At 48.3% G+C, this 21,569-nt stretch overlaps 1 protein-coding gene across 1 annotated transcript in view; it reads right to left on the bottom strand.

The window, feature by feature from the left end:
• LOC311112730 (kelch domain-containing protein 3-like) overlaps window positions 1–21,569 on the bottom strand; it is a 124,671-nt gene that overhangs the window by 66,882 nt on the left and 36,220 nt on the right. The window contains exons 6-7 of the mRNA XM_084155858.1: window positions 15,096–15,309; window positions 9,348–9,434 (exon numbers count right to left, since the gene is read on the bottom strand). Coding sequence (XP_084011984.1) covers window positions 9,348–9,434; window positions 15,096–15,309 — 301 coding nt within the window. The remainder of the gene's footprint in view (window positions 1–9,347; window positions 9,435–15,095; window positions 15,310–21,569) is intronic.

Genomic DNA, 21,569 nt, shown 5'->3' with positions numbered 1-21,569 from the left:
CAGAGCGACTTACAGTTAGTGCATACATTATTATTATTTATTTTTTATACTGGCCCCCCGTGGGAATCGAACCCACAACCCTGGCGTTGCAAACGTCATGCTCTACCAACTGATCTACATCCCTGCCGGCCATTCCCTCCCCTACCCTAGACGACGCTGGGCCAATTGTGCGCCGCCCCATGGGTTAACAAGGTTTTTCTGCTGAGTACGGCAGGGGGAGAGCCAAGACATATTGTTGTGGACTTAGAACATCCAATTTTGTTGTTTTACTATAAGTGTGAGCAAAAACCTGCAAAAACCTGAAAAACAGAAACCTAGAAAGTCAAACTGAATTTTGTAAGAAAAAAAGTATTGATTTTATAAAATGCTACTCTGGTGGCAGGTAGCCTAGCGGTTCAGTGGTTGGGCCAGTAACCAAAAGGTTGGTGGTTTGAATCCCGAGCATATCTAGGTGGAAATCTGCCGATGTGCCCTTGAGCAAGGCATTTAACCCTAATTACGCCTGTAATCTTGCATTGTAATTTGCACTGTACTGTGCATTAGACTGCTTTGCTTTATCTTGGCCAGGTCGCAGTTGTAAATGAGAACTTGTTCTCAACTGGCTTACCTGGTTAAATAAAGGTGAAATAAAAATAAAACGAAGTGTGTATGTACTGATATGTACACTGTGTGTGTGACGTTTTAAATGTATGTATTTCAGTCCTTGACTAATAATGTTCTGTGCTATGTAATGTTTCATGTGGACCTCAAGAAGTGTAGCTGATGCTTTTTCAGGGCTAATGGGGATCCTAAAAATACCAAATACCAAGAGCATCTGCTAAATGGCTGAAATGTAAGGTCAAGGTAAAAGGTAGGTAGCTGTGTTGTATCCCTATATAGCTGAAGACAACCTCAGGTAGTTAATGTTACATAAACCTGACCTAGTGTCTACTGAACTCTCCATTCATTCATCTGCTCCCTATATTTAGAACAGACAAAGAGGACGAGAGGAGAGGAGAGAGAGGTAACAGCCGGGAGGTCAAAATGACATTATTAATATAGAACTTTGTGCATCAGAAACAGCATGTCCTTCCTCTCTCCCGCTCCACTCTGTGTGGCTGCTCAGCGTTCAACCATCCCTTATAAGGCATCACCATGGACCTGAACTGAGCCCGACTCGCTATGGCAACAAGCTGTTCAGGCCTTTCAGTGCCATAGATCAAGGCATTAACAGAGAGGTTGTGCTGCTCTCTAGTGGACAGATTTAGAACTGCAGGAATAGATGGTTCAGTGACAGTTTCCTAAATGGCACATTTTACATTTACATTTTAGTAATTTAGCAGACGCTCTTATCCAGAGCGACTTACAGGAGCAATTAGGGTTAAGTGCCTTGCTCAAGGGCACATCGACAGATCTTTCACCTAGTCGGCTCAGGGATTAGAACCAGTGACCTTTCGGTTACTGGCACAACGCTCTTAACCACTAACCTACATGCCGCCCTACACCATATTTCCTTCATAGTGCACTACAGACCCTGGTCAAAAGCAGTGCACTATATAGGGCAGAGGGTATGATTTGGGACACAACTTCATACTGTCTGCCCTGCCTGTCTGCCCGTCTGTGTATGCCTGCCCATCTGTCTGGCTGCATACTCTGGTACCCAGGCTAGTAGAGGAGATAAACTGGGTCAAGATTAGGTGAATATGATGAGGAGGTGAATATGATGAGGACGTGAATATGATGAGGACGTGAATATGATGAGGACGTGAATATGATGAGGATGTGAATATGATGAGGACGTGAATATGATGAGGTGAATATGATGAGGACGTTAATATGATGACGAGGTGAATATGATGAGGAGGTGAATATGATGAGGACGTGAATATGATGAGGACGTGAATATGATGAGGACGTGAATATGATGAGGATGTGAATATGATGAGGACGTGAATATGATGAGGTGAATATGATGAGGACGTTAATATGATGACGAGGTGAATATGATGAGGAGGTGAATATGATGAGGACGTGAATATGATGAGGACGTGAATATGATGAGGACGTGAATATGATGAGGAGGTGAATATGATGAGGTGAATATGATGACGACGTGAATATGATGACGACGTGAATATGATGAGGAGGTGAATATGATGAGGAGGTGAATATGATGATGAGGTGAATATGATGATGAGGTGAATATGATGACGACGTGAATATGATGAGGTGAATATGATGACGACGTGAATATGATGACGAGGTGAATATGATGAGGAGGTGAATATGATGAGGACATGAATATGATGACGAGGTGAATATGATGACGAGGTGAATATGATGACGACGTGAATATGATGAGGAGGTGAATATGATGAGGAGGTGAATATGATGACGAGGTGAATATGATGAGGTGAATATGATGAGGACATGAATATGATGAGGAGGTGAATATGATGAGGAGGTGAATATGATGAGGAGGTGAATATGATGAGGAGGTGAATATGATGAGGAGGTGAATATGATGATGAGGTGAATATGATGACGACGTGAATATGATGAGGTGAATATGATGACGACGTGAATATGATGAGGACGTGAATATGATGACGAGGTGAATATGATGAGGTGAATATGATGAGGACATGAATATGATGAGGAGGTGAATATGATGACGAGGTGAATATGATGACGACATGAATATGATGAGGAGGTGAATATGATGAGGAGGTGAATATGATGATGAGGTGAATATGATGACGACGTGAAGAGGTGAATATGATGACTAAAACAAAAACAAAACGTGCACCACTTGGGGACCAAGTTTGGGAAACCCTGTCATATGGTAAGAGTTGAGTATCCCTGGTCTAGGGGATATGGGGCTAGGGGTTGGCCCAATCCCAAATTGACCACTATGCCCAATGCACTTGTGGAGATCTGAGAGGATTTGATTTGTATAAGCAATATGGGGAAACTTCCCCCTGGCCTATCAGAGGGCAAGGTGGAGCTATTGCCATGTTACTTACACCTTTCAAATCCAATCAGATCTTAGTGTATAATCTGTGTGGTATAGGGGTCGATTTGGGATTGGGCCGTTGTTTCTGGACAGAGCCTAAATTTCAGGACGATTAATAATGAAACGCAGAGAATCAGACTGCCGATAGGTACTTATCACAGTGGGAGGCCGTTCCTTCTCTTGCTCGAACAAAAGCGGTACCAGCTGCGTGCCGACCCGGTGGCGACGGACCTGCCATTTCTACTTGTAGAATCGCAATGCTCATCAGTTGCCAACAACTTGACTTTGAAACAATCAGAGAGCACTAACCCCCATGTGGGGGAGCCAACAGGAGTGACGGATCCACGGATGAGCCAGTCACACTTGTAGGCTATGGGATGGTAGCTAGCTAAGTGCACAGACACAATGCACACAACGCTAAATACTTCCTCCAAGCTAGCTAACCACTATAGCTAGTATTGATATTATAATTAAATCACAATGGATTAGTTTCCATGAAACAACTGCCTGTGTTAGCTGCCAAGTTAATGTAGTGTCCATCCCTAGCTAGCTATTTTGTGCTAGCTAGTGAATATGCTAAACATTTGGCTATGTGCTGGCACTGGCCGTATGGGATTATGAAGAGTGAATTAAATGTTTTCTTCGTCATCATTTTAGGTAGTTAACTAACTGTGGCCATCTGGCTAGGATCAACAAGGGCATTCTACAAAATAGGAACATTAGCGCAGCTAGCTAGCTAACGTTGGAATCTAGACCATAAACTAAGCAAAACACACAGACATGCGTTGCCAAACAATGCTACTGCCACCTTCTGGTTTGTAGTATTTTAACAATGCTTTGTGGCTGACGACTTTGCTGTGTGAACACAAAGAGATTGACTGCCGACACTGCTCAGAAGTGCAAATTACACTCGGCTGGCGAACGGTAGACAATCCTGTGTGTGTCACTGCTCTGTAGGTGTTCTTGATTTACCCTGCCCAGCACCCTTGATAGGCAGAGTTTCATTGTTGGAAACATTTTATTGGTCTGAATGTCTGATGTGGTGGATTTGTAGCCTTTGTTGGCTTTTGCCAGACCTTTATTATTCTAATGAAGGTGTTCTGTGTCATATTTCTTGCATATTTCTTGCATATTTCTGTAGCTCAGCTGGTAGAGCACGGCGCTTGTAACGCCAGGGTAGTGGGTTCGATCCCCAGGACCACCCATACACAAAAATGTATGCACGCATGACTGTAAGTCGCTTTGGATAAAAGCGTCTGCTAAATGGCATATTATTATTATTATTATGACGACGTGAATATGATGAGGTGAATATGATGACGACGTGAATATGATGAGGACGTGAATATGATGCGAGGTGAATATGATGAGGAGGTGAATATGATGAGGTGAATATGATGAGGACATGAATATGATGAGGAGGTGAATATGATGACGAGGTGAATATGATGACGACGTGAATATGATGAGGTGAATATGAGGACGTGAATATGATGAGGACGTGAATATGATGAGGACGTGAATATGCTGATGAGGTGAATATGATGAGGACGTGAATATGATGAACACCAGCTGTGATACTCCTCATCATCCTTTAAAAGGTAAACATTGTGATGACAACGGCAAAGCTAACAACACAACCAGAAACTAAACATGATGCTCAGCCTGGGTGCTAGTATTGCTGTATTCAACTACACTGAGTAGAGCCCTGCCCTGCACAGGCCCGCGATGTTCAGGCCCTGCCCTATCCTGCCCTGCCCCAACCAGGCCCGTCACGTTCAGGCCCTGCTCTACCCTGCCCTGCCCTATTCAGGCCCTGCCCTACCCTGCCCTGCCCCACCCAGGCCCGTCACGTTCAGGCCCTGCTCTACCCTGCCCTGCCCTGTTCAGGCCCTGCCCTACCCTGCCCTGCCCTGTTCAGGCCCTGCCCTACCCTGCCCTGCCCTGTTCAGGCCCTGCCCTACCCTGCCCTGCCCTGTTAAGGCCCTGCCCTACCCTGCCCTGCCACACCCAGGCCCGTCACGTTCAGGCCCTGCCCTACCCTGCCCTGCCCTACCCTGCCCTGCCCCACCCAGGCCCTGCCCTGCCCTGCCCCACCCAGGCCCTGCCCTACCCTGCCCCGCCCCACCCAGGCCCTGCCCTACCCTGCCCCACCCAGGCCCGTCACGTTCAGGCCCTGCTCTACCCTGCCCTGTTCAGGCACTGCCCAGCCCTGCCCTGTTCAGGCACTGCCCTGTTCAGGCCCTGCCCGACAATGCTCTGCCCGACAATGCACTAGCGTCCTGCCAACCCAACACTAGGTCCCTGACTGTCCTACCAACCCAACACTAGGTCCCTGACTGTACTACCAACCCAACACTAGCTCCCTGACTGTCCTACCAACCCAACACTAGCTCCCTGACTGTTCTACCAACCCAACACTAGCTCCCTGCCTGTCCTACCAACCCAACACTAGCTCCCTACCTGTCCTAGCCACCCAACCTCCCTGACTGTCCTACCAACCCAACACCACCTCCCTGAATGTCCTACCAACCCAACACTATCTCCCTGCCTGTCCTACCAACCCAACACTAGCTCCATCCCTGTCCTACCAACCCAACACCACCTCCCTGACTGTCCTACCAACCCAACACTAGCTCCATCCCTGTCCTACCAACCCAACACCACCTCCCTGAATGTCCTACCAACCCAACACTAGCTCCCTGCCTGTCCTACCAACCCAACACTAGCTCCCTGACTGTCCTGCCAACCCAACACTAGCTCCCTGCCTGTCCTGCCACCCCAACACTAGCTCCATCCCTGTCCTACCAACCCAACACCACCTCCCTGAATGTCCTACCAACCCAACACTAGCTCCCTGCCTGTCCTACCAACCCAACACTAGCTCCCTGACTGTCCTACCAACCCAACACTAGCTCCCTGCCTGTCCTACCAACCCAACACTAGCTCCCTGACTGTCCTGCCACCCCAACACTAGCTCCCTGACTGTCCTGCCACCCCAACACTAGCTCCCTGACTGTCCTACCAACGCAACACTAGCTCCCTGACTGTCCTGCCAACCCAACACTAGCTCGTACGTATCCTACCAAACCTCGATGTAGAATTGTATATACAGTTTAAGTCGGACGTTAACATACACCTCAGTTTTTCAGTTTTTCAGAATTCCTTACATTTAATCCTAGTAAAAAAATCCCTGTTTTAGGTCAGTTAGGATCACCACTTTATTTTAAGAATGTGAAATGTCAGAATAATAGTAGAGTGATTTATTTCAGCTTTTATTTATTTCATCACATTCCCAGTGGAACATACACTCAATTAGTATTTGGTAGCATTGCCTTTAAATTGTTTAACTTGGGTCAAACGTTTCGGTTCAGCCTTCCACAAACTTCCCACAATAAGTTGGGTGAATTTTGGCCCATTCCTCCTGACAGAGCTGGTGTAACTGAGTCAGGTTTGTAGGCCTCCTTGCTCGCACATGCTTTTTCAGTTCTGCCCACAAATGTTCTATAGGATTGAGGTCAGGGCTTTGTGACGGCCACTCCAATACCTTGACTTTGTTGTCCTTAAGCCATTTTGCCACAACTTTGGAAGTATGCTTGGGGTCATTGTCCATTTAGAAGACCCATTTGCGACCAGGCTTTAACTTCCTGACTGATGTCTTGAGATGTTGCTTCAATATATCCACATAATTTTCCTTCCTCATGATGCCAACTATTTTGTGAAGTGCACCAGTCCCTCCTGCAGCAAAGCACCCCCACAGCATGATGATGCCACCCCTGTGCTTCACAGTTGGGTTGGTGTTTTCGGCTTGCAAGCTCCCCCTTTTTCCTCCAAACATAACGATGGTCATTTTGGGCAAACAGTTCTATTTTTGTTTCATCAGACCAGAGGACATTTCTCCAAAAAGTACGCTCTTTGTCCCCATGTGCAGTTGCAAACCATAGTCTGGCTTTTTTATGGTGGTTTTGGAGCAGTGGCTTCTTCCTTGCTGAGCGGCCTTTCAGGTTATGTCGATATAGGACTCGTTTTACTGTGGATATACAGTGAGGGAAAAAAGTATTTGATCCCCTGCTGATTTTGTAAGTTTTCCCACTGACAAAGACATGATCAGTCTATAATTTTAATGGTAGGTTTATTTGAACAGTGAGAGACAGAATAACAACAAAAAAATCCAGAAAAACGCATGTCAAAAATGTTATAAATTGATTTGCATTTTAATGACAGAAATAAGTATTTGACCCCTCTGCAAAACATGACGTAGTACTTGGTGGCAAGACCCTTGTTGGCAATCACAGAGGTCAGACGTTTCTTGTAGTTGGCCACCAGGTTTGCACACATCTCAGGAGGGATTTTGTCCCACTGCTCTTTGCAGATCTTTTCCAAGTCATTAAGGTTTCGAGCCTGACGTTTGGCAACTAGAACCTTCAGCTCCCTCCACAGATGTTCTATGGGATTAAGGTCTGGACACTGGCTAGGCCACTCCAGGAATTTAATGTGCTTCTTTTTGAGCCACTCCTTTGTTGCCTTGGCCGTGTGTTTTGGGCCATTGTCATGCCGGAATACCCATCCACAACCCATTTTCTATGCCCTGGCTGAGGGAAGGAGGTTCTCACCCAAAATTTGACGGTACATGGCGCCGTCCATCGTCCCTTTGATGCGGTGAAATTGTCCTGTCCCCTTAGAAGAAAAACACCCCCAAAGCATAATGTTTCCACCTCCATGTTTGACGGTGGGGATGGTGTTCTTGGGGTCATAGGCAGCATTCCGCCTCCTCCAAACACGGCGAGTTGAGTTGATGGCAAAGAGCTCGATTTTGGTCTCATCTGACCACAACACTTTCACCCAGTTCTCCTCTGAATCATTCAGATGTTCATTGGCAAACTTCAGACGGGCCTGTATATGTGCTTTCTTGAGCAGGGGGACCTTGCGGGCACTGCAGGATTTCAGTCCTTCACGGCGTAGTGTGTTACCAATTGTTTTCTTGGTGACTATGGTCCCAGCTGCCTTGAGATCATTGACAAGATCCTCCCGTGTAGTTCTGGGCTGATTCCTCACCGTTCTCATGATCATTGCAACTCCATGAGGTGAGATCTTGCATGGAGCCCCAGGCCGAGGGAGATTGACAGTTATTTTGTGTTTCTTCCATTTGCGAATAATCGCACCAACTGTTGTCACCTTCTCACCAAGCTGCTTGGCGATGGTCTTGTAGCCCATTCCAGCCTTGTGTAGGTCTACAATCTTGTCCCTGACATCCTTGGAGAGCTCTTTGGTCTTGGCCATGGTGGAGAGTTTGGAATCTGATTGATTGCTTCTGTGGACAGGTGACTTTTATACAGGTAACAAGCTGAGATTAGGAGCACTCCCTTTAAGAGTGTGCTCCTAATCTCAGCTCGTTACCTGTATAAAAGACACCTGGGAGCCAGAAATCTTTCTGATTGAGAGGGGGGTCAAATACTTATTTCCCTCATTAAAATGCAAATCAATTTATAACATTTTTGACATGCGTTTTTCTGGATGTTTTTGTTGTTATTCTGTCTCTCACTGTTCAAATAAACCTACCATTAAAATTATAGACTGATAATTTCTTTGTCAGTGGGCAAACGTACAAAATCAGCAGGGGATCAAATACTTTTTTCCCTCACTGTAGATACTTTTGCACCTGTTTCCTCCAGCATTTTCACAAGGTCCTTTGCTGTTGTTCTGGGATTGATTTGCACTTTTCACACCAAAGTACGTTCATCTCTAGGAGACTGAACGCATCTCCTTCCTGAGCGGTATGACGGCTGCGTGGTCCCATGGTGTTTATACTTGCGTACTATTGTTTGTACAGATGAACGTGGTACCTTCAGGCATTTGGAAATTGCTCCCAAGGTTGAACCAGACTTGTGGAGGTCTAAAATATTTTTTCTGAGGTCTTGGCTGATTTCTTTTGATTTTCCAATGATGGCAAGCAAAGAGGCACTGAGTTTGAAGGTAGGCCTTGAAATAGATCCACAGGTACACCTCCAATTGACTCAAATGTCAATTAGCCTATCAGAAGCTTCTAAAGCCATGGCATCATTTTCTGGAATTTTCCAAGCTGTTTAAAGGCCCAGTCAACTTAGTGTATGTAAACTTCTGACCCACTGAAATTGTGATACAGTGAATTATAAGTGAAATAATCTGTCTGTAAACAATTGTTGGAAAAATTACTTGTCATGCACAAAGTAGATGTCCTAACCGACTTGCCAAAACTATAGTTTGTTAAAAATTAATTTGTGGAGTGGTTGAAAAACTAGTTTTAATGACTCCAACCTAAGTGTGTGTAAACCTCCGACTTCAACTGTATTTTTTTTTTAGAACGGTTGATCACCTGGGTTGAACTTCCAGAGGTCGTTGAAGTGTCGGTCCAGACGAGCGTTATAGCCCCCAAATATATACAGCTCCCCGTTGTAGGAAACTGGAGGAAAGACACAGGAAAATGAACATGAACATTTAGGAGATCTATCCTGTGGCTTCATTAGTCCCGCCCTCATCGCTTTAGAAACAAGACATATAAACACCCCAACAGGAGCAGTGGGGTCCTGAAGACACATAAACACCCCAACAGGAGCAGTGGGGTCCTGAAGACATAAACACCCCAACAGGAGCAGTGGGGTCCTGAAGATATAAACACCCCAACAGGAGCAGTGGGGTCCTGAAGACATAAACACCCCAACAGGAGCAGTGGGGTCCTGAAGACATAAACACCCCAACAGGAGCAGTGGGGTCCTGAAGACATAAACACCCCAACAGGAGCAGTGGGGTCCTGAAGACACATAAACACCCCAACAGGAGCAGTGGGGTCCTGAAGACACATAAACACCCCAACAGGAGCAGTGGGGTCCTGAAGACACATAAACACCCCAACAGGAGCAGTGGGGTCCTGAAGACATAAACACCCCAACAGGAGCAGTGGGGTCCTGAAGACATAAACACCCCAACAGGAGCAGTGGGGTCCTGAAGACATAAACACCCCAACAGGAGCAGTGGGGTCCTGAAGACACATAAACACCCCAACAGGAGCAGTGGGGTCCTGAAGACATAAACACCCCAACAGGAGCAGTGGGGTCCTGAAGACACATAAACACCCCAACAGGAGCAGTGGGGTCCTGAAGACATAAACACCCCAACAGGAGCAGTGGGGTCCTGAAGACATAAACACCCCAACAGGAGCAGTGGGGTCCTGAAGACATAAACACCCCAACAGGAGCAGTGGGGTCCTGAAGACATAAACACCCCAACAGGAGCAGTGGGGTCCTGAAGACATAAACACCCCAACAGGAGCAGTGGGGTCCTGAAGACATAAACACCCCAACAGGAGCAGTGGGGTCCTGAAGACATAAACACCCCAACAGGAGCAGTGGGGTCCTGAAGACATAAACACCCCAACAGGAGCAGTGGGGTCCTGAAGACACATAAACACCCCAACAGGAGCAGTGGGGTCCTGAAGACACATAAACACCCCAACAGGAGCAGTGGGGTCCTGAAGACATAAACACCCCAACAGGAGCAGTGGGGTCCTGAAGACATAAACACCCCAACAGGAGCAGTGGGGTCCTGAAGACATAAACACCCCAACAGGAGCAGTGGGGTCCTGAAGACATAAACACCCCAACAGGAGCAGTGGGGTCCTGAAGACATAAACACCCCAACAGGAGCAGTGGGGTCCTGAAGACACATAAACACCCCAACAGGAGCAGTGGGGTCCTGAAGACATAAACACCCCAACAGGAGCAGTGGGGTCCTGAAGACATAAACACCCCAACAGGAGCAGTGGGGTCCTGAAGACATAAACACCCCAACAGGAGCAGTGGGGTCCTGAAGACATAAACACCCCAACAGGAGCAGTGGGGTCCTGAAGACATAAACACCCCAACAGGAGCAGTGGGGTCCTGAAGACACATAAACACCCCAACAGGAGCAGTGGGGTCCTGAAGACACATAAACACCCCAACAGGAGCAGTGGGGTCCTGAAGACATAAACACCCCAACAGGAGCAGTGAGGTCCTGAAGACATAAACACCCCAACAGGAGCAGTGGGGTCCTGAAGACATAAACACCCCAACAGGAGCAGTGGGGTCCTGAAGACATAAACACCCCAACAGGAGCAGTGGGGTCCTGAAGACATAAACACCCCAACAGGAGCAGTGGGGTCCTGAAGACATAAACACCCCAACAGGAGCAGTGGGGTCCTGAAGACATAAACACCCCAACAGGAGCAGTGGGGTCCTGAAGACATAAACACCCCAACAGGAGCAGTGGGGTCCTGAAGACACATAAACACCCCAACAGGAGCAGTGGGGTCCTGAAGACATAAACACCCCAACAGGAGCAGTAGGGTCCTGAAGACATAAACACCCCAACAGGAGCAGTGGGGTCCTGAAGACACATAAACACCCCAACAGGAGCAGTGGGGTCCTGAAGACATAAACACCCCAACAGGAGCAGTGGGGTCCTGAAGACACATAAACACCCCAACAGGAGCAGTGGGGTCCTGAAGACACAAACACCCCAACAGGAGCAGTGGGGTCCTGAAGACATAAACACCCCAACAGGAGCAGTGGGGTCCTGAAGACATAAACACCCCAACAGGAGCAGTGGGGTCCTGAAGACATAAACACCCCAACAGGAGCAGTGGGGTCCTGAAGACATAAACACCCCAACAGGAGCAGTGGGGTCCTGAAGACATAAACACCCCAACAGGAGCAGTGGGGTCCTGAAGACACATAAACACCCCAACAGGAGCAGTGGGGTCCTGAAGACATAAACACCCCAACAGGAGCAGTGGGGTCCTGAAGACATAAACACCCCAACAGGAGCAGTGGGGTCCTGAAGACATAAACACCCCAACAGGAGCAGTGGGGTCCTGAAGACATAAACACCCCAACAGGAGCAGTGGGGTCCTGAAGACATAAACACCCCAACAGGAGCAGTGGGGTCCTGAAGACATAAACACCCCAACAGGAGCAGTGGGGTCCTGAAGACATAAACACCCCAACAGGAGCAGTGGGGTCCTGAAGACATAAACACCCCAACAGGAGCAGTGGGGTCCTGAAGACATAAACACCCCAACAGGAGCAGTGGGGTCCTGAAGAGACATAAACACCCCAACAGGAGCAGTGGGGTCCTGAAGACACATAAACACCCCAACAGGAGCAGTGGGGTCCTGAAGACATAAACACCCCAACAGGAGCAGTGGGGTCCTGAAGACATAAACACCCCAACAGGAGCAGTGGGGTCCTGAAGACATAAACACCCCAACAGGAGCAGTGGGGTCCTGAAGACATAAACACCCCAACAGGAGCAGTGGGGTCCTGAAGACATAAACACCCCAACAGGAGCAGTGGGGTCCTGAAGACATAAACACCCCAACAGGAGCAGTGGGGTCCTGAAGACACATAAACACCCCAACAGGAGCAGTGGGGTCCTGAAGACATAAACACCCCAACAGGAGCAGTGGGGTCCTGAAGACATAAACACCCCAACAGGAGCAGTGGGGTCCTGAACACACATAAACACCCCAACAGGAGCAGTGGGGTCCTGAAGACATAAACACCCCAACAGGAGCAGTGGGGTCCTGAAGACACATAAACACCCCAACAGGAGCAGTGGGGTCCTGAAGACACAAACACCCCAACAGGAGCAGTGGGGTCCTGAAGACATAAACACCCCAACAGGAGCAGTGGGGTCCTGAAGACATAAACACCCCAACAGGAGCAGTGGGGTCCTGAAGACATAAACACCCCAACAGGAGCAGTGGGGTCCTGAAGACATAAACACCCCAACAGGAGCAGTGGGGTCCTGAAGACATAAACACCCCAACAGGAGCAGTGGGGTCCTGAAGACATAAACACCCCAACAGGAGCAGTGGGGTCCTGAAGACATAAACACCCCAACAGGAGCAGTGGGGTCCTGAAGACATAAACACCCCAACAGGAGCAGTGGGGTCCTGAAGACATAAACACCCCAACAGGAGCAGTGGGGTCCTGAAGACATAAACACCCCAACAGGAGCAGTGGGGTCCTGAAGACATAAACACCCCAACAGGAGCAGTGGGGTCCTGAAGACATAAACACCCCAACAGGAGCAGTGGGGTCCTGAAGACATAAACACCCCAACAGGAGCAGTGGGGTCCTGAAGACATAAACACCCCAACAGGAGCAGTGGGGTCCTGAAGACATAAACACCCCAACAGGAGCAGTGGGGTCCTGAAGACACATAAACACCCCAACAGGAGCAGTGGGGTCCTGAAGACATAAACACCCCAACAGGAGCAGTGGGGTCCTGAAGACATAAACACCCCAACAGGAGCAGTGGGGTCCTGAAGACACATAAACACCCCAACAGGAGCAGTGGGGTCCTGAAGACACATAAACACCCCAACAGGAGCAGTGGGGTCCTGAAGACATAAACACCCCAACAGGAGCAGTGGGGTCCTGAAGACATAAACACCCCAACAGGAGCAGTGGGGTCCTGAAGACATAAACACCCCAACAGGAGCAGTGGGGTCATGAAGACACAAACACCCCAACAGGAGCAGTGGGGTCCTGAAGACACAAACACCCCAACAGGAGCAGTGGGGTCCTGAAGACATAAACACCCCAACAGGAGCAGTGGGGTCCTGAAGACATAAACACCCCAACAGGAGCAGTGGGGTCCTGAAGACATAAACACCCCAACAGGAGCAGTGGGGTCCTGAAGACATAAACACCCCAACAGGAGCAGTGGGGTCCTGAAGACATAAACACCCCAACAGGAGCAGTGGGGTCCTGAAGACATAAACACCCCAACAGGAGCAGTGGGGTCCTGAAGACATAAACACCCCAACAGGAGCAGTGGGGTCCTGAAGACATAAACACCCCAACAGGAGCAGTGGGGTCCTGAAGACATAAACACCCCAACAGGAGCAGTGGGGTCCTGAAGACATAAACACCCCAACAGGAGCAGTGGGGTCCTGAAGACATAAACACCCCAACAGGAGCAGTGGGGTCCTGAAGACACAAAAACACCCCAACAGGAGCAGTGGGGTCCTGAAGACATAAACACCCCAACAGGAGCAGTGGGGTCCTGAAGACATAAACACCCCAACAGGAGCAGTGGGGTCCTGAAGACATAAACACCCCAACAGGAGCAGTGGGGTCCTGAAGACATAAACACCCCAACAGGAGCAGTGGGGTCCTGAAGACATAAACACCCCAACAGGAGCAGTGGGGTCCTGAAGACATAAACACCCCAACAGGAGCAGTGGGGTCCTGAAGACATAAACACCCCAACAGGAGCAGTGGGGTCCTGAAGACATAAACACCCCAACAGGAGCAGTGGGGTCCTGAAGACACATAAACACCCCAACAGGAGCAGTGGGGTCCTGAAGACATAAACACCCCAACAGGAGCAGTGGGGTCCTGAAGACATAAACACCCCAACAGGAGCAGTGGGGTCCTGAAGACATAAACACCCCAACAGGAGCAGTGGGGTCCTGAAGACACATAAACACCCCAACAGGAGCAGTGGGGTCCTGAAGACATAAACACCCCAACAGGAGCAGTGGGGTCCTGAAGACATAAACACCCCAACAGGAGCAGTGGGGTCCTGAAGACATAAACACCCCAACAGGAGCAGTGGGGTCCTGAAGACATAAACACCCCAACAGGAGCAGTGGGGTCCTGAAGACATAAACACCCCAACAGGAGCAGTGGGGTCCTGAAGACATAAACACCCCAACAGGAGCAGTGGGGTCCTGAAGACATAAACACCCCAACAGGAGCAGTGAGGTCCTGAAGACACATAACCATGATCCATGTGACAGCGAGACTGAAAGTTCACGGAGGAGAGCGCTGCAGTCAATAGAACATAATGACATCATAAAAGTAAGAAAGCTGGAAAATGTTCCTTAAGACAGTTTTTCCTGTAATGAATCCATTGACCTGAGTCTACTGTTGTTCATATAAAGAATGCATAGACATTAGAGCCTTTAATTGCCACTGTTCATAACTGAAAGTGCTTTAGTGTTCAAGTCTGCCGATATACTATAATACAAGTTAAAAGGTGTTTCAGTACAGTGTGTGTGTCTATCTCTTACAGGCAGAGTGGCTACGTCGTCCCTCCGGTAGGAGCTGTGTAGTAGCAGTGTTCAGCCAGCTGTTGGTCTCTGTATCAAACACCTTGATCTTGTTGCAGTAGATCTCATTATTAGAGTGGAACGGACCGAAGCGATCTGCTCTGCCTCCAAACACAAACATCTTAGTGCCAATGATGGTGGCAGAGTGGAAGTCCCTCCAACGAGCTGGAGTACCCTAGAGAGGAGAGGAGAGAGGGGAGAGAGGGAAGAGAGAGGAGAGAGGAGAGAGAGGGGGGAGAAAGAGGAGAGGGGGGGAGAGGGGGTTGAGAGAGAGGAGAGAGGGAAGAGGGAAGAGAGAGGGGGTTGAGAGGGAAGAGAGGTGGTTGAGGGGGTTGAGGGGGAAGAGAGGTGAGAGAAAGGGGAGAGAGGAGAGAGGGAGGGGAGAGAGGGAAGAGGGAGGGGGAGAGGGAAGAGGGGGGGGGGAGAGGGAAGAGGGGGGGGGAGAGAGGGAAGAGGGGGGGGAGAGGGAAGAGGGGGGGGGGGGGAGAGGGAAGAGGGGGGGGGGAGAGGGAAGAGGGGGGGGGGGAGAGGGAAGAGGGGGGGGGGGGGAGAGAGGGAAGAGGGGGGGGGGGGAGAGAGGGAAGAGGGGGGGGAGAGGGAGAGAGGCCATAATCAAAAATGTGGATTTGCCAGTCTAGCTATCACTCAATTGAAAGCCAACCCGTTACTATGTAGAACTACCTCTGAGGTGGTGATTGGTTGAAATGATCCAGTCAAAAAAGCGTTGTTTCCTTTTCCCTATTGGCCATCTACCGTAAACATCGTCCCACAAGGGGAGGAGTTGATAAATGGCTACTACAGGTTGCCATCTATCCACTGGCTACAGGTTTCCATCTATCCACTGGCTACAGGTTGCCATCTATCCACCGGCTACAGGTTGCCATCTATCCATGTAGTATCCATGTAGTATCCATGTAGTATCCATGTAGTATCCATGTAGTATCCATGTAGTATCCATGTAGTATCCATGTAGTATCCATGTAGTATCCATGTAGTATACCCTAGTTCATTGAGGTTTGTCATTTGGAAGAGTTCAAACAGTACGTCGCCACGGTTACTGTCCCGGTTCCATTTATTTCTATCCAATATCGATGTGAGTAATTAATTTGTACACTATTGATTACAGTAGAACAAGCTATTCATTTCCAGTCTAGAGAGACTGCTTGGTAAATGTTGGTGTGTGTGCAGTAAATGTGATAGTTTTTTATTTTTTATAATTTTGCAAACATTTCTAAAAACCTGTTTTTGCTTTGTCATTATTGGGTAATGTGTGTAGATTGATGAGGGAAAAAAACAATGTAATACATTTTAGAAATCGGCTGTAACGCAACAAAATGTGGAAAAAGTCTAATACTCTCCGAATGCAAGGCACATGTTGCGTATATAATTTTCTTCAGTATATTATTATCCCAAAATAATACCAATACGTAACTGTCGATTTTTTCCCCTCACTATATAAAACGATGCAGTTTTCACCATGCCCCTACCCTGTAGTGATATAGTTTTCACCCTGCCCCTACCCTGTAGTGATATAGTTCTGCCCCTACCCTGTAGTGATATAGTTTTCACCCTGCCCCTACCCTGTAGTGATATAGTTTTCACCCTGCCCCTACCCTGTAGTGATATAGTTTTCACCCTGCCCCTACCCTGTAGTGATATAGTTTTCACCCTGCCCCTACCCTGTAGTGATAGTTCTCACCCTGCCCCTACCCTGTAGTAATATAGTTTTCACCCTGCCCCTACCCTGTAGTGATATAGTTCTGCCCCTACCCTGTAGTGATATAGTTTTCACCCTGCCCCTACCCTGTAGTGATATAGTTTTCACCCTGCCCCTACCCTGTAGTGATATAGTTCTGCCCCTACCCTGTAGTGATATAGTTTTCACCCCTACCCTGTAGTGATATAGTTCTGCCCCTACCCTGTAGTGATATAGTTTTCACCCTGCCCCTACCCTGTAGTGATATAGTTCTGCCCCTACCCTGTAGTGATATAGTTTTCACCCTGCCCCTACCCTGTAGTGATATAGTTTTCACCCTGCCCCTACCCTGTAGTGATATAGTTTTCACCCTGCTCCTACCCTGTAGTGATATAGTTTTCACCCTGCCCCTACTCTGTAGTGATATAGTTCTGCCCCTACCCTGTAGTGATATAGTTTTCACCCTGCCCCTACCCTGTAGTGATATAGTTCTGCCCCTACCCTGTAGTGAGTGTTTTCACCCTGCCCCTACCCTGTAGTGATATAGTTTTCACCCTGCCCCTACCCTGTAGTGATATAGTTCTGCCCCTACCCTGTAGTGATATAGTTTTCACCCTGCCCCTACCCTGTAGTGATATAGTTCTGCCCCTACCCTGTAGTGATATAGTTTTCACCCTGCCCCTACCCTGTAGTGATATAGTTTTCACCCTGCCCCTACCCTGTAGTGATATAGTTTTCACCCTGCCCCTACCCTGTAGTGATATAGTTCTGCCCCTACCCTGTAGTGATATAGTTTTCACCCTGCCCCTACCCTGTAGTGATATAGTTTTCACCCTGCCCCTACCCTGTAGTGATATAGTTTTCACCCTGCCCCTACCCTGTAGTGATATAGTTTTCACCCTGCTCCTACCCTGTAGTGATATAGTTTTCACCCTGCCCCTACCCTGTAGTGATATAGTTTTCACCCTGCCCCTACCCTGTAGTGATATAGTTTTCACCCTGCCCCTACCCTGTAGTGATATAGTTTTCACCCTGCCCCTACCCTGTAGTGATATAGTTCTGCCCCTACCCTGTAGTGATATAGTTTTCACCCTGCCCCTACCCTGTAGTGATATAGTTTTCACCCTGCCCCTACCCTGTAGTGATATAGTTTTCACCCTGCCCCTACCCTGTAGTGATATAGTTTTCACCCTGCCCCTACCCTGTAGTGATATAGTTTTCACCCTGCCCCTGCCCTGTAGTGATATAGTTTTCACCCTGCCCCTACCCTGTAGTGATATAGTTTTCACCCTGCCCCTACCCTGTAGTGATATAGTTTTCACCCTGCCCCTACCCTGTAGTGATATAGTTTTCACCCTGCCCCTACCCTGTAGTGATATAGTTTTCACCCTGCCCCTACCCTGTAGTGATATAGTTTTCACCCTGTCCCTACCCTGTAGTGATATAGTTTTCACCCTGTCCCTACCCTGTAGTGATATAGTTTTCACCATGCCCCTACCCTGTAGTGATATAGTTTTCACCCTGCCCCTACCCTGTAGTGATATAGTTTTCACCCTGCCCCTACCCTGTAGTGATATAGTTTTCACCCTGCCCCTACCCTGTAGTGATATAGTTTTCACCCTGCCCCTACCCTGTAGTGATATAGTTTTCACCATGCCCCTACCCTGTAGTGATATAGTTTTCACCCTGCCCCTACCCTGTAGTGATATAGTTTTCACCCTGCCCCTACCCTGTAGTGATATAGTTTTCACCCTGCCCCTACCCTGTAGTAATATAGTTTTCACCCTGCCCCTACCCTGTAGTGATATAGTTCTGCCCCTACCCTGTAGTGATATAGTTTTCACCCTGCCTCTACCCTGTAGTGATATAGTTCTGCCCCTACCCTGTAGTGATATAGTTTTCACCCTGCCCCTACCCTGTAGTGATATAGTTCTGCCCCTACCCTGTAGTGATATAGTTTTCACCCTGCCCCTACCCTGTAGTGATATAGTTCTGCCCCTACCCTGTAGTGATATAGTTTTCACCCTGCCCCTACCCTGTAGTGATATAGTTTTCACCCTGCCCCTACCCTGTAGTGATATAGTTTTCACCATGCCCCTACCCTGTAGTGATATAGTTTTCAGCCTGCCCCTACCCTGTAGTGATATAGTTTTCACCCTGCCCCTACCCTGTAGTGATAGTTCTCACCCTGCCCCTACCCTGTAGTAATATAGTTTTCACCCTGCCCCTACCCTGTAGTGATATAGTTCTGCCCCTACCCTGTAGTGATATAGTTTTCACCCTGCCCCTACCCTGTAGTGATATAGTTCTGCCCCTACCCTGTAGTGATATAGTTTTCACCCTGCCCCTACCCTGTAGTGATATAGTTCTGCCCCTACCCTGTAGTGATATAGTTTTCACCCTGCCCCTACCCTGTAGTGATATAGTTTTCACCCTGCCCCTACCCTGTAGTGATATAGTTTTCACCCTGCTCCTACCCTGTAGTGATATAGTTTTCACCCTGCCCCTACCCTGTAGTGATATAGTTTTCACCCTGCCCCTACCCTGTAGTGATATAGTTTTCACCCTGCCCCTACCCTGTAGTGATATAGTTTTCACCCTGCCCCTACCCTGTAGTGATATAGTTTTCACCCTGCCCCTACCCTGTAGTGATATAGTTTTCACCCTGCCCCTACCCTGTAGTGATATAGTTTTCACCCTGTCCCTACCCTGTAGTGATATAGTTCTGCCCCTACCCTGTAGTGATATAGTTTTCACCATGCCCCTACCCTGTAGTGATATAGTTTGCACCCTGCCCCTACCCTGTAGTGATATAGTTCTGCCCCTACCCTGTAGTGATATAGTTTTCACCCTGCCCCTACCCTGTAGTGATAGTTTTCACCCTGCCCCTACCCTGTAGTGATATAGTTTTCACCCTGCCCCTACCCTGTAGTGATATAGTTTTCACCCTGCCCCTACCCTGTAGTGATATAGTTTTCACCCTGCCCCTACCCTGTAGTGATATAGTTTTCACCCTGCCCCTACCCTGTAGTGATATAGTTTTCACCCTGCCCCTACCCTGTAGTGATATAGTTCTGCCCCTACCCTGTAGTGATATAGTTTTCACCCTGTCCTTACCCTGTAGTGATATAGTTTTCACCCTGCCCCTACCCTGTAGTGATATAGTTCTGTCCCTACCCTGTAGTGATATAGTTTTCACCCTGCCCCTACCCTGTAGTGATATAGTTCTGCCCCTACCCTGTAGTGATATAGTTTTCACCCTGCCCCTACCCTGTAGTGATATAGTTTTCACCCTGCCCCTACCCTGTAGTGATATAGTTTTCACCCTGCCCCTACCCTGTAGTGATATAGTTCTGCCCCTACCCTGTAGTGATATAGTTTTCACCCTGTCCCTACCCTGTAGTGATATAGTTTTCACCCTGCTCCTACCCTGTAGTGATATAGTTTTCACCCTGCCCCTACCCTGTAGTGATATAGTTTTCACCCTGCCCCTACCCTGTAGTGATATAGTTTTCACCCTGCCCCTACCCTGTAGTGATATAGTTTTCACCCTGCCCCTACCCTGTAGTGATATAGTTTTCAACCTGCCCCTACCCTGTAGTGATATAGTTTTCACCCTGCCCCTACCCTGTAGTGATATAGTTTTCACCCTGTCCCTACCCTGTAGTGATATAGTTCTGCCCCTACCCTGTAGTGATATAGTTTTCACCCTGCCCCTACCCTGTAGTGATATAGTTTGCACCCTGCCCCTACCCTGTAGTGATATAGTTCTGCCCCTACCCTGTAGTGATATAGTTTTCACCCTGCCCCAACCCTGTAGTGATAGTTTTCACCCTGCCCCTACCCTGTAGTGATATAGTTTTCACCCTGCCCCTACCCTGTAGTGATATAGTTTTCACCCTGCCCCTACCCTGTAGTGATATAGTTTTCACCCTGCCCCTACCCTGTAGTGATATAGTTTTCACCCTGCCCCTACCCTGTAGTGATATAGTTTTCACCCTGCCCCTACCCTGTAGTGATATAGTTCTGCCCCTACCCTGTAGTGATATAGTTTTCACCCTGCCCCTACCCTGTAGTGATATAGTTTTCACCCTGCCCCTACCCTGTAGTGATATAGTTTTCACCCTGCCCCTACCCTGTAGTGATATAGTTTTCACCCTGCCCCTACCCTGTAGTGATATAGTTCTGCCCCTACCCTGTAGTGATATAGTTTTCACCCTGTCCTTACCCTGTAGTGATATAGTTTTCACCCTGCCCCTACCCTGTAGTGATATAGTTCTGTCCCTACCCTGTAGTGATATAGTTTTCACCCTGCCCCTACCCTGTAGTGATATAGTTCTGCCCCTACCCTGTAGTGATATAGTTTTCACCCCCTCCCCTACCCTGTAGTGATATAGTTTTCACCCTGCCCCTACCCTGTAGTGATATAGTTTTCACCCTGTCCCTACCCTGTAGTGATATAGTTCTGTCCCTACCCTGTAGTGATATAGTTTTCACCCTGCCCCTACCCTGTAGTGATATAGTTTTCACCCTGCCCCTACCCTGTAGTGATATAGTTCTGCCCCTACCCTGTAGTGATATAGTTTTCACCCTGCCCCTACCCTGTAGTGATATAGTTTTCACCCTGCCCCTACCCTGTAGTGATATAGTTCTGCCCCTACCCTGTAGTGATATAGTTTTCAGCCTGCCCCTACCCTGTAGTGATATAGTTTTCACCCTGCCCCTACCCTGTAGTGATA

The sequence above is a fragment of the Coregonus lavaretus genome (genome assembly GCF_964263955.1).
Source record: "Coregonus lavaretus genome assembly, chromosome: 1".
Taxonomy (NCBI): domain Eukaryota; kingdom Metazoa; phylum Chordata; class Actinopteri; order Salmoniformes; family Salmonidae; genus Coregonus; species Coregonus lavaretus.
Note: the sequence above shows the minus strand (reverse complement) of the source record. Positions and strands in the feature narration are given on the sequence as shown.